At 34.5% G+C, this 13,411-nt stretch overlaps 1 protein-coding gene and 1 pseudogene across 4 annotated transcripts; both read left to right on the top strand.

Moving 5' to 3' along the window:
• The first annotated feature begins 1,406 nt into the window (after positions 1–1,406).
• On the top strand, positions 1,407–8,151 carry LOC109159082 (phosphoinositide phosphatase SAC8). Of its 4 annotated transcripts, XM_019307093.1 has the most exons (21): positions 1,407–1,489; positions 2,001–2,218; positions 2,322–2,396; positions 2,718–2,845; positions 2,973–3,064; positions 3,176–3,233; positions 3,928–3,984; positions 4,279–4,312; positions 4,449–4,529; positions 4,624–4,730; positions 4,972–5,058; positions 5,147–5,224; positions 5,470–5,534; positions 6,349–6,447; positions 6,561–6,660; positions 6,791–6,899; positions 6,987–7,059; positions 7,134–7,227; positions 7,304–7,390; positions 7,614–7,680; positions 7,773–8,151. In XM_019307093.1, exons 2-21 carry the CDS (start codon positions 2,065–2,067, stop codon positions 7,976–7,978), a joined length of 1,851 nt encoding a protein of 616 aa, XP_019162638.1. In that variant the 5' UTR covers positions 1,407–1,489; positions 2,001–2,064; the 3' UTR covers positions 7,979–8,151. The 4 variants fall into 4 exon arrangements, with proteins under 4 accessions (XP_019162638.1, XP_019162640.1, XP_019162637.1 ...); XM_019307095.1 differs by lacking the exon at positions 1,407–1,489 and having other exon boundaries at positions 1,939–2,218; positions 7,795–8,151; XM_019307092.1 differs by lacking the exon at positions 1,407–1,489 and having other exon boundaries at positions 1,939–2,218.
• A 3,963-nt stretch (positions 8,152–12,114) lies between these two features.
• Positions 12,115–13,119, top strand: LOC109159084 (annotated as a pseudogene).
• The last annotated feature ends 292 nt before the right edge of the window (positions 13,120–13,411 follow it).

Raw genomic sequence — 13,411 nt, 5'->3', positions numbered from 1 at the left:
AGTGCTGGGGCGTCCTCGTCTGCTGGATCATTGCCGCTGCCATCGTCCACACGTCCCAGATGCTTCTTAAACGCGGGCTACAGAGCGGCGATGGGGAGGGCCACTTTCGATGCTGTGCTTTTCGCGCCGGGGGGTGCTTTTGCCGCGGCGATCAACGTCCCCTTGCCGATTTGTCATTCTCCTTTTATGGCGGACACTTTTGCGTGCAAGGAGGTGCTATCTTGGCTAAAGAATCGGGGAGATCTTTCTTTGGAGTTGCTCACGGATTGTGCTGAATTACGTCGTTTCTTGCTAAATGACCATCGCGAGCTCCTTTCTTATACTGGCTTCATTATCTCGGATTGCAAGTCTTCGTTATCTACTTTTACTACTTGGTTAGTTAGTCATGTGTCTAGAACAACTAATTTGCTTGCCCACACACTAGCTTCTGCGGCCTTTGATCAGGCTAGCACGATGTATTGGGACTCTGTCCCTGACTCTATTTCTTCTTTGATTTCGTAATATATGAAAATCTTTTGCTTTCAAAAATAAGTAGATAAATATGTTAAAATTAGTAAAATAATATTCCACTGAGGCTCAAACTCACAACCTTTCAAATGGAAGTCCAACCCGGGTACCATTAGACCACATAGTCTTGGTAATTGTCATGTTCACTAATTTATTTACTTCGTACTTATTTTAGATGAAATAAGATTATTGATTTCTTTATTCAAAACGTGGAGTATTGCGTATTACAGTTTTGTAAACCGCAAATTATGCCCTGAAAACGTGTTCACCATGAATGGTGAACACAAGTCCAAACGGTGTCGTTTTTACGCGAAAAAAATATATTAGTAAATGTGTTGTTAACAGCGCGCATTTAGTCATATTATGAATTTTCTGTTATGAGATTATGAATGTAATATAAATTCATAATCTCATAACAGAAAATTAATAATCGCATAACAGAAAAACATTTATTAAATTATGAATTTTCTGTTATGATATTATAAATTTACAGTTATGTAATTATGAATTTTCTGTAAATTCATAATTTTATAACTGCACATTCATAAATTCATGCCTGCACATTCATAATTTATGAATGTTGAAGAAGCTTGCGCTACAGAGGAGCATCCATAGTTTGAGACGAGAATGTGTAGGCATGGTTCCAAAGTGAATGTGCAGGCATGGATTCATAATTTATGAATGTCCGAAATCATTACTCACCTCAAATTAAAGTGAAATCGTGAAATGTGAAAATGAAGAAGAAAAGTCGCGGAGTTAATTTTTTTTTTTTTTATTATTTTTTTTTTATAAAAAAGGAAAAGAAAAAGAAGAAGAAGAAAAAAAAAAAGATAACGGTACACCGTTACCGTTGGAACCGTGTTCACCATAGATGGTGAACACGGTTCCATGGCATCACGATTGTTTGTAAACCGGGGCGGACTAACAAGACTTTAAGCACGACGACGTTGTAACATAGCATCTTGTAATCCAGTAAAATCATGTAATTAGCCCAACAATCTTGTCATCTGATCTTGTGTTGGAAAGACCAATAGTTATGTGTTGAACCGTGTTCATTATGCGTATGATGAACACGGGATAGATTCATAATTTCTAAGTTATAGATTTATAATTTTTATATTGTAGATTCATAACATTTATACTGTAGATTCATAATTTATATACCGTACTGTAGATTTATAATTTCTACAACATAGAAATTATGGATTTACAACATAAAAATTATGAATCTCCATAATTTTTATACTGTAAATTCATAACATCTATACTGTAGATGCATAATTTCTATACTGTACTGTAGATTCATAATTTATATACTTTAGATTCATAATTTCTACGACATAAAAATTATATATCTACAACATAAAAATTATGAATTTACTATTGCGTGTACATGGTGAACACATTTTTACAGCATAATTTGCGATAACATGTGAGTTATGTAAAAAAATCATGGAATTATGATCTAATTACACAATTTATAATTTCTCTAGATCGTGGTGGCTTGTACGTCAAGGACTATTGCAATTCGTGAAGAAGAGAAGAAGAAAGGATCAAATGGAAATAGTAGGAAATTCCACGGACCATTTCAAGCTATGGAGCGAATTGGAACTGCAGGAGTTCCCGGAAAAGTTCGTAATCCGATCGCCGGCATCTCACGATCAAGGCTTTTCCATCAGCCGCTACGATGGAACGATCGAGAAGCTAAACGGTTAGTTATCTCGTTCCGAGAAGTGAATTACAGATTTCGTTTTAAACTAAAAAGTAGGAACAATCAAATATCAGTACTCACATACGGTATGGCGGTGATGTAGGGGAGACGAATACTGGAAAGCCTTCGAAGATTTCTATAATATATGGAGTAGCGGGAACAATTAGGTTGCTAGCAGGTATTTCCTGAAATTCATTTACCTTTTTAGTTATTTATCGGGTCTGATGTGGTTTCTGGCTTAATTAATTGCGACATAGTTGAGTCTGCATATGAAGAATGCCGTGAGTGTTTTTGAATTGAATTGTTATTTGTTAGGCAAAATATGTGGTGGATATGACTATATGAGACAGAGCTAATGGTGGATATCCTTGCAATAAAATGTTCAGTCTTGCAATAGAGCAGCTTGAACTTACTAATGGTGCTGACACTTAAGGAGGAGTGAGGCTTTCTAACACTTATTGACTTGGGTTTATGTTTCCATATCTAATTCTTGGTGCAGGAGCACATGTGTTGGTTATAACTTCTCGCAAGAAAGTGGGAGCTTATCTTGATTTTCCTATTTTTCGGGTGACTTCCATGAAGTTTCTGTCTTGCAACGAGGCATCAAAGCATTTAAGCAGTGAAGAAGTCTGATTTCCATCTTTTGGTTTATTGAGTTTGACAATTTGGAGGAACCTTTACACTAGCTTAAACTCTACTCTCTTTTTTTTTATCACTGAAATGAAAATATTGTTGTATTTGTTTTGAGTTGCAGAAAAGAGATGAAGCATATTTCATGAATCTGTTGAAAGTAGTGGAATCAACTCCAGGACTTTATTTTTCTTATGAAACTGACATAACACTGAAGTAAGTTTCTGGCTATCACCCACTTGGTGTTATTCAATGTTTGATAGTTATATTTGGATATCATTCAATACTTATTCTGTATCTTTCAATGAATCTGATAATATTTACCAGCATGCAGAGAAGATACAAATTGTCAAAAGGTTGGATGAGAAAGCCAGTTTGGAAACAGGTTTATGTTTAGTGTCAGCTTCTCTAATAGTCTACTTTCACATGTCTTGTTGGATCCATTGCAAACTGATGAGATTATTATTTAATATTTATAAACACCATGTCTTGCAAAGTTTCATACTCCGTATTATTTATTTATTTATTTAAAGAACAGAATCATTTTATTACAGTACGATGGCCACCATAAGTGTCAAAGTTTCTAACACTGACTGGGGAAAAAAACCCTTTCCAAAAAACTACAGAAATCACTGCCTAAACTAGACCATTGACTAGAAGAAAAATAAAATACAATGTAGTTTAAGCACAGAAAACCAATCTCCAACCACCACATGAATTGCATCCTTTCCCAAACAATGTAACCACAAGCCAACTCGGGATAGATCACAAGCCCACACATAATAAAGAAATGAATCAATGAAATCCTATTCGGCTATTCCAAATAAAGCAAACTAGAATACCGTATTAGGAATTGACACTTTGAGCAAAGTTTCATATTATTGATCTCAAGCTCTAGGGCACCTGTTGCATCATATGCCAGACTGGCTTTACCTCTCTTACAATAATATATGTGGTTAGTGGTAGCTAAAAGATGGCATTTTCTCAGCTATAAAACGATAAGTTTTCATTGCACTATTTGAAGATTGATTTTCAGCTCAAGTATTCAGATATTAAGAAAACTTTTAACTAAATTTCAGGCTGATCCAAGGTTTGTTTGGAACAGAAATCTGGTGGAGGAGCTAATTGAGAATAAGGTTAGCTACTGACCCAAATCGAAGAAAAAGGAACAAAATTTAGTTTTCGCGTTGTGGGCTTACTCGAAAAGTGAAAGAATGCTCTTTTGAAAAGACCTACTCATTGGTTAAGAAAATAATTTGGTCTTTAATGAATGAGTGAAGTATTCATATTTTTAGGTGGCAATGATTTTCAACTAATTATGATATTCTATCTAACTGTATATTTGTGGCTAATTTACACTCTCTTTTTTTAATCTTTTCCAATTTTTATCTGAGTATTTGTTCGTTGATTCATTTATCTCTTTTTTACAGCTTGATGGATACATCATTCCTCTAATACAAGGAAATATCCTTAATGCACCTGTCCTACATTTACTTGTTTTTCCAACTGAGCTGTGCTGTAGATTGTTAGAGACCAAAGTTTAAAAAAAAAATCATTTTTTCTTTCTTTTCTTTTTGGTGGTTCCTTAACAAAGACCTAAGCTTTCAGACTGCACAACTCAATCTCAAAGGTTCAACAACTTCAGTAACATTGATATCAAGGAGGTGTACCCGGCGTTTAGGTACAAAATAGATATAAATCTTTAATTTGTGTCTCCGTCTATATTCCTTTGAGCAAATCTCTTTTTAAATCAGTTATGGTGGCATTCTGTTTAGGGACTAGAATGTGGAGAAGAGGAGCTAACCTAGAGGGTGACACAGCTAATTTCATTGAAACTGAGCAGTTTCTGGAGTTTGGTAGTTTGAGGTCTTCTTTTTTGCAAGTATGCACTCAACACTTAGTTTATTTGCTATTGGCATTTCATGTTGAAACATAAAAGTGGAGTATCCTGCCTTTTGAAAAAGATATCACATTTCAAATGTCAGGTTGTGTGCATTTTTTCTTTTATTGTAAAACAAAATAAAACAAAACATAATTTCACCCTTGTTTATAGTACTCTAGATATAAATATAGTTCACTCTTATGTTTGAATCTCAAGGATTGTGAAATTTTGACATTTTCAGGTACGGGGCTCAATTCCCCTCTTGTGGGAGCAAATTGTTGACTTGAGCTATAAACCTCAGCTTAATATTATTTATCATGAAGAAACAGTATGTACCCCTAAACCATTCTTCTTTATTTTCTTCTAGTTCATTAGCTATTGGCATTAAAAAAAAATAAAAAATCTTCTTCTTTCAGCCAAAGGTTGTTGAGCGCCATTTTCATGATTTATCACAAAGATATGGAGAGATTGTTGCAGTGAACTTGACAGACAAGGTAAAAGACTTTCCTTTATGTTTAATGCACTGAGGTGTAAGAATGCATCTGATCCTAGACCTTTGCTCTGAAATATCATATAGTTTTTCTGAAAGTCCTGCCTAAATCCTTGTTCTTTAAGAATTTGTCATATTTGGCAGGCCTCTCATTGGACCTTGTTTGCGGTTTTAGAACTAAATGTATTTCATTAAGAATGCCAAATGCCTTTTCAAAGATTTTAATGTTTCCATTATTTTGACCTGCAGCAAGGTGATGAGGGTAAACTAAGTACAGCTTATGCTGCGGAAATGCAAAAGCTGCCAAATGTGAGGTGATGATTACAGTTCTATACATGTAAATGTTGGATGATTTATGTTTCAATCATTAGATTATCACATGAGAAAGAGAGGGGGGCACATGGGAGATTCATCTAGTATAGTTATTAATTATTGGACTTCTATACATCTTTTCTAATTAATTCCTTATTAATATTACACAGAGATGAAAAATGTGCTGTTGATTATGCAGTGCCTGTTCTGCAACTTGAACTATGCAGGCATTGCAGGGTAATGCAGCATGCCACATAAAAATGAAAAAATGTAAATAAAAAATAATTTATTTTCTTTTCACTAAACCATAACAACTGGCTGCCAAATGTCACAATCTGAAATGGTGGCTTGAGACTGCTGGGGCCTGGAAGGGGATGGAGGAAGGATGGAGAGGGGGCAAGGAATGATAGAAATTTGGATTTTGGAGAAACAAAAAAAAAAGGGAGTAACAATTCATTACTTAGGCTTTCATGTATGTGTGGTGTAAGATGGTACGAAATTTGAGTTGTGCAGTACTGTAGTTGCAGGGTGGTGTGGGTTGCAGGTTGCTTTAGTTGTGGCGCAAGATAAATGCTGGTCAGGGCAAGAAAATTGCCATCCCCAACTGTCTCTGATGATAGGGAGTAAAAAACATAGCAAGTATTTGGCAATTACTCATAACTTGTTGAAAATATGTCGTAATTCATAATTTGTCATTCTTTGGTCTCTTTTTAAATGGTTATGCAGCTTTCAGAATTTTCTCTTCAAGATTAAGACACGAGTACTCATATTGATAAATTTAATATGCCCTTTTTGATCTTTATTGTATTGGTTCAGATATGTTTCGTTTGATTTTCATCACATATGTGGGAGCTCAAGCTTTGAGAACATAGAGCTTTTGTATGATCAAATCTCAGAGGATTTTGAGAAGCAAGGGTAATGAAGAAATGTCAAATATATTGATTATTTCCTCTGAAAATAGATGCCTCACTGTGGCTATGTTTTTATCCATAATATAGTTTTTAATATTTACTATTCCAGCTGAGCAGATTTTTCATGGTAGACAAAGAAGGGGAGATACTAGCAGAACAAAAAGGAATAATTAGATCTAACTGCATTGATTGCCTTGATCGAACAAATGTAACACAGGTTTGAGGAAACATTTTACTACACTGCATATATTTGATGCAGACATTTCTCTACCGTAAATATTTTGATGTCACTCATGAAATAAGAATTCATTTAGAGTTTTATTTTAAATGGTAGTTATCATATGCAGTGCTATCTGGCCCAGAAATCTTTGAATTCTCAGCTGCAGAGACTTGGGGCTATTTCTTCCACTGAGTGCATCTCTACATTTAGTGAAGATTTTGGAATATTTAAAGCTTGTATGAACACTAATTTGTCACAATTTGTTCATTGTTGAAGTAATCTTGTAATTTTCTGCTTAGTCAACCTAGTGTATTATTTTTCAGTGTGGGTGCAGCAAGGTGATGAAATAAGTTTGGAATATTCTGGAACATACGCCTTAAAAGGGGATCTTGTCAGGTAGTCTAAGTTCAAGATTCTATGAACTTATTCTGTATCAATGTTTGATTTTCTTTGATGTAATTAACTTGCAGATATGGGAAACAGACTATGGCAGGACTACTTAGAGATGGGATGAGTGCCCTTTCAAGATACTTTTTAAATAATTTTCAGGATGGAGTTCGACAGGTATTTGCCAACATGAAAATGTAAAGCCTCTACAAACTATTATTGGAATTGAAGTGTTACTATCATGCTCTGCCAGGATGCTATGGATCTTATTAGTGGCCGATATACTGTCAATAGGGGTTGTTCCTCTCTTGCCCAGCGTAACGGATATGATTCAATCACTGTAAGCAATAGCTTTCCCTCTTAGAAGTAACTTTGGTTAAATTCATGTAATTAAACATGTGCTGTCAATTGGTAGTATGGCTTCCCTGGCTAGATGACGAGGCTACAGCCCACAGATAGCACTGCTAAAATGTGCTGTTTATTTTCCTTGTTCTTTCTTTCATCATTCTTTTTTCTTTCCAAAATTCATAGTGGCATTAATAAGAATCCCGAAAAAATTGCAGTATCTTCCGGTAGCATCTGCTCTTTTACTTGGAGGATTGACAGTGACCACCGTTACATTGAACCAAGGTTCTACATTCACCTAAATTTGTTCTCAAAATAGACAATATCAAGTTGTACACTACATAGCATCATTTTCTTGTATTGGATTTTAAATTCAGTGCTGCAATTTTTCTGTAACAGGACAAAATATGCAGAGCATATTGCCCCCTGTACTTTGTGCTGGTGTCACTGCTGGAGTTATGGCAATCGTGAAAACAAACGGCAGGCAAATCTGTTCCAGGCCTCGGCTATGCGGGCTTCTGTAAGATGCATTGTTATTACAACCACGCGAAATATGCATTGTAAATCATCTCTATCTCATTAAAAAACAACGTACTTAAATATCTTTATGTTTATTGTGAATAATCAGCAATGTGCATCTAGGCAAGTTTTTTGCTGACATTTTACCTTGTTGTATTCTTTGATGTGTGATTTTGTAAGGTGGCCAACAGTATTGACCATGATAAAGCCTTTGAATTTAGCTGTGCTTTATAGCTTTATTGCCTACTATAATGCCCAGGTGCAGAGTCCATATGGTACACGGAAGTTGTGCCCATTGGATTAGACTTGATGGTTAGTTAGAAGATATTGCCCCTCTTTTAACAGTTTTACTTCTTGATGTCTAGAAGATAAATGAGTTAATAACTAATTTAGTTCTTGACTATAGTAGTTTTTCTCAATTTAGTCATAAATAATATTTTTGTGCTTAATTAGGCCATCGACTTGGTTGACGTGAATGGTTGTACACTCTTGTCCCTTAAGAGAGGTCGAGAGTTTGAACAATCGTATGAAAAAATCAATCTGGCCGACACTTTTTCCTTTAATTGGGCCGATCTTGTGCGAACAGGGATTAGTTTGAGTATTGTACGGACTTAAAGGTAACTCCTACAGTTAAGGTCTGCTTAGGATATTTCGTGGTCTGATAAAAAAATAATTAGTCTATCGACTTTGATGATTTTACCAATTTGGGTCATCGACAGTTAGAATCAATGACTAAATCAAGAAAACTCACTATAGTTGAAGACTAAATTAGGTAAAATTACTATAGTCGAAGACTAACTTGGGTAAAATTATTATAGTCGAAGACTAAATTGCGTATTAATAGAGGTGAAATTACCAAACTATCTTAATAGATGATTCAGTTGAGTAAAATTATCAAAGTTGATAATTAAGTACAAAAAATCGTTTAGAACTAAATCGAGAAAAGTCACTATAATCGAGTATTAAATTAAGTATTAACCGTTATATGGTAATTTAGTTATCAAATGTAAAATTTTAATTTCATTCCATAGAACTAAATTAATTTGTAAAATTTTAATTTCAATGTGTTACCATGGACCTGCTCACTGATTGCTCGGAGTTACGCTATAGCTTATGGTCGAATTCAACGTCCATTTTGTCCTATGTTGGGGTTGTTATCGACCATTGCCGGGCATTTATGTCTTCTTTTACTCAGTGCTCTTTAAATTACGTTTCTAGATCTTTAAATTTACATGCTCATACTTTAGCCTCGTTGGAAATATATATATATATATATATATATATATATATATATATATATATATATATATATATATATATATATATATTTATTTATTTATTTATTTATTTATTTATTTAGGGAAGGGATCAGGTGCATTTGTGGCTTCCCGTGTGGTTGTGCGGTTGATTAATGTGCGTGAGTTTTATACTCAATGTGCGCGAGTCTTGTGCTTAATGTGCCTGTGATTTGTACTTAATGTGTGTGAGTGTGTAATGTTAATGTGCGTGAGTTTTGTACTTAATGTACCTGAGTATTGTGCTTAATGTGCGTGAGATTTGTGCTTAATGTGCGTGAGTAGTTCATAATTACGAGCTCAAAAGGAAGCAGAACAGAAAATTTTCACAGTCTCCTTTTTCACAATCTTTGAAGCTCTCATTAGCAGCTTCGCTCTCAATAGTAGCCCCTCAGTATGTAAAACAAAACAAGACAAAATTCATTCCTCCACCACTTCGAAACAAAAACAAGAAGAAAATGCAGCAGTGGATGCACATAATTTTCATAGCAGTGGAAGAAGAACACACTCACACACATTAAGCACACAACTCACGCACCTTAGACACAAGACTTGCACACCTTAAGTACAAAACTCACGCACATTAACATTACACATTCACACACATTAAGTTCAAATCTCAGACACATTAAACACAATACTCACGCACATTGAGTACAAATCTCACGCACATTAATCAACCGCACAACCACACGGGAAGCATTCAATCACACAGGAACCTTTCACTATATATATATATATATATATATATATATATATATATATATATATATATATATATATATATATATATATATATATATATATATATATATATATATATATATTTGTGCATATAGAGTTCAAAATTTGTGAATATAGAGTTCAAAAATTATTAATATAGAGGAACGAATTCTGAAGACAAACGGCAAGGAAGGAAGCAATTTAAAAAAAAATAAAAAATCAGACAGCATCGTTTAAAGCAAAACACGCCGTTTTGGACACGGGTCCATGACATAACAACTCAATCATTATTGTGTGGACGATGGTCCATACAAGTTGTGTGGACTATATTTTGTATATTATAAAATAATGTACATTCAGTACAAAAGTAATGTACAATATATTTAGGGGATATACATTATTTTTGTAGTGAATGTACATTATATTGTATAATGTACATTTAATATATTAAAATTGTATTTTTTATTATGGTCCACATAATACTATGTGGACCATAATTTGCCCTAACAACTGGTATAGGCCATATCCATCTTTCTAACCTATAAAATACAAGCCCTCGTTTATTATTAACACGGCCCATTGGGTTTTGAGGCCATTTAGTACTGTAAGGGCAAATTATGCTCTGCATCCGTATGCACCGTATACGGATGCAAAAACGACGTCGTTTTGAATCAAAATGTGTGTTCTACTTAAAAGAAAAAATCAGTTTTTATTCCCAGCAACAATATTATGTTATTCATTTTTTAGTTCATTCATTCTGGATGTATAGTTATGCAATTCTGGATGTGAAGTTATGAAGTTATGGATGTGTAGTTATGCAATTCTGAATTTATAGTTATGAAGTTATGAATGTGTAGTTATGTAATTCTGGATGTATAGTTATGAAGTTATGGATGTGTAGTTATGCAATTTTGGATTTATAATTATGAAATTATGGATGTGTAGTTATGTAATTCTGGATGTATAGTTATGAAATTATGGATGTGATGAAATTATGGATGTATAGTTATGCAATTCTATTTTTTTTTTTTTTAAGTTAGACGTCAAAACGACGTCGTTTTTGCATCCGGATGCACCATGCTTGGTGCATACAGATGCACAACATAACGATCCTACTGTAAGTATCCAATCATATCATTGGATAATTTAATTTTTTTTTTTTCTAACTACAAATCTCTCCTTATTTATTTATTTATTATAGAGTTGATTTCATTTTTTGTTCTAGATTTATAGGTAGTAGTCCACAGTTAGTCATTTGTTATTAAAATATCCTCATTTAATTCTAATATTATTGTGAAATGACCATTTTTAGTCATATATCAACAAAATTGTCAGAATTTCGTTAGATACAAACACATTTCAATCTTTTATATACAAATTAAGTTGAACTGTTTTATTTTTATGTTTATTTTTTTTGAAAAAAAATCATAATTAAAGACCGAAATGTCTATATACTTAATGATATTTAAACTGTTTTGTTAATAAAAGAACAAAAAATATATGTCGCAATAATACTAAAATTAAAAGTAGATGTTCTAATAAAAAGAATAGAAATCTAAAACTAAAAATAGAATTAACTTTTTTTACTAACAAAATTAATATAAAAAAAAAATACGTGGTATAAGCGTATAAGCCTATAACGTTCACATGAGATCGAGATGCTTTGAGATCCAACACAGACAAAATGACTGGTTTCCGGGCCAAGCTGTTAGCTGTCCTGTTTGGTGCTATGATTTTTACCAGCACTCTTTCCTGGAGTTTTTCTTTTGTCTCATCATTTTGTGACAATTACTTGTCTTCTTTTCCTATCCTCTAGGTAATAATTTTTTTTTCGATTTGCAAAGTCATATGGTGGCCTCAAATACTTTACTACTGTGTGTCTAGCTAGCTTGAATGCTATAAACTCCATCTACAAAGATGGCTCGATGAGATTCTTTTTAATCTTTGAATTTCACGAAGATGAAACCAAATTGGTAATGGGATGTTTACCAAATAGCTGTTAGCAGATTATGTTAGCGTGTTTGACTAGTTGCATTAACTGGTCGCCTGATTGTACAAAGATGTTTGGTAAATTAACTGTTAGCTGATAACTGATTACATGTAAAATGACATTTTTGAATTTTAGCGTTTTGAAGCAATAAGTTGTTACAAAAAGCTGATTAACAAAACACTCATATTAGTTGTTTAACCAAGTACATCAAACAACTAATAGTGATTAAACAAGTCAAAATTGATTGATAAGCTAACTATATTACCAAATATATGTTATAATAATAGAGTCAATTCCAGCAATGGTCCTCCGACTATGTTGATTTTCCACAATTGGTCCTTGACTTTTAATTTGGACAATTTAGACACTTGACTTTTTAATTCTTTCCAATGTTGGTCCTTCCGTTAGATGGAAGTTAAATGGATGTTAATTTGAAGGGTAAAAGCGTCTTTTCAAGTAATGTATATTTCCTCTTCGCTCTCCCGAGGGATGAGCTGGGTGCAGTGTGGGCGGTGCAGTGTTATCTGACACTCCAGCCAGGATACCAAAGTATCTATAGTTTCTTGCTTGCTGTATAATCGTTAATAGTTTACAAAGAGAAGAATGGGGATTCTTGATCATCTTTCTGATATGTTTGATTGCTCTTCCGGCTGCCACTATCGTCGCCGCTACAAGAAGCGCCGACAACTGCAGGTATATATGTTGTCATGTATTTGTTAAATAAATTCTTGATTTTCCGGCGGAGATATAATAACTTTTTATATATGTGAGCAGCGCAGACGGTGGAGATGAGAGTGAAGATGGACTACGAAGGGTGCGAGAGGAAAGTTCGGAGGTCGGTGGAGGGAATGAAGGGGGTGACGTCAACCCCGGTTGAGCCGAAACAGCACAAGCTCACCGTCGTGGGCTACGTGGATCCAGAGAGGGTGGTGGCTCGCGTGGCTCACCGGACCGGCAAGAAGGTGGAGCTTTGGCACTACGTTCCGTACGACGTCGTCGCGCATCCGTATGCGCCGGGCACGACAAGAAGGCTCCGGCGGGGTACGTGCGGAAGGCGGAGGATCCGCACGTTTACCAGCTCGCACGCACCTCCTCCACTGAAGTTTGCTACACCACCGCCTTCAGTGATGATAACCCTGCCCCCTGCGTTGTCATGTAATGTAAATCTTCATTAGTTTTCATTAGTTAATTATAGGATTTGTTGTGTAATGATGTTTCATAGTAAAGTACTGTATTGAGGGAAAAAGTCTGCACATAGCTCATCCCTCAGGAAGGACGAAGAGGAAATATACATTACTTGAAAAGACGCTTTTACCCTTCAAATTAACATCCATTTAACTTCTATCTAACGGAAGGATCAATATTGGAAAGAATTGAAAAGTCAAGTGTCTAAATTGTCCAAATTAAAAGTCAAGGACCAATTGTGGAAAATCAACATAGTCGGAGGACCATTGCTGGAATTAACTCTATAATAATATTATTAAACAAA

Source organism: Ipomoea nil, unplaced genomic scaffold, assembly GCF_001879475.1.
Source record: "Ipomoea nil cultivar Tokyo-kokei standard unplaced genomic scaffold, Asagao_1.1 scaffold2826, whole genome shotgun sequence".
NCBI classification, from domain to species: Eukaryota; Viridiplantae; Streptophyta; class Magnoliopsida; order Solanales; family Convolvulaceae; genus Ipomoea; species Ipomoea nil.
The sequence above is the reverse complement of the archived record's forward strand: the minus strand, read 5'-3'. Positions and strand labels throughout refer to the sequence as shown.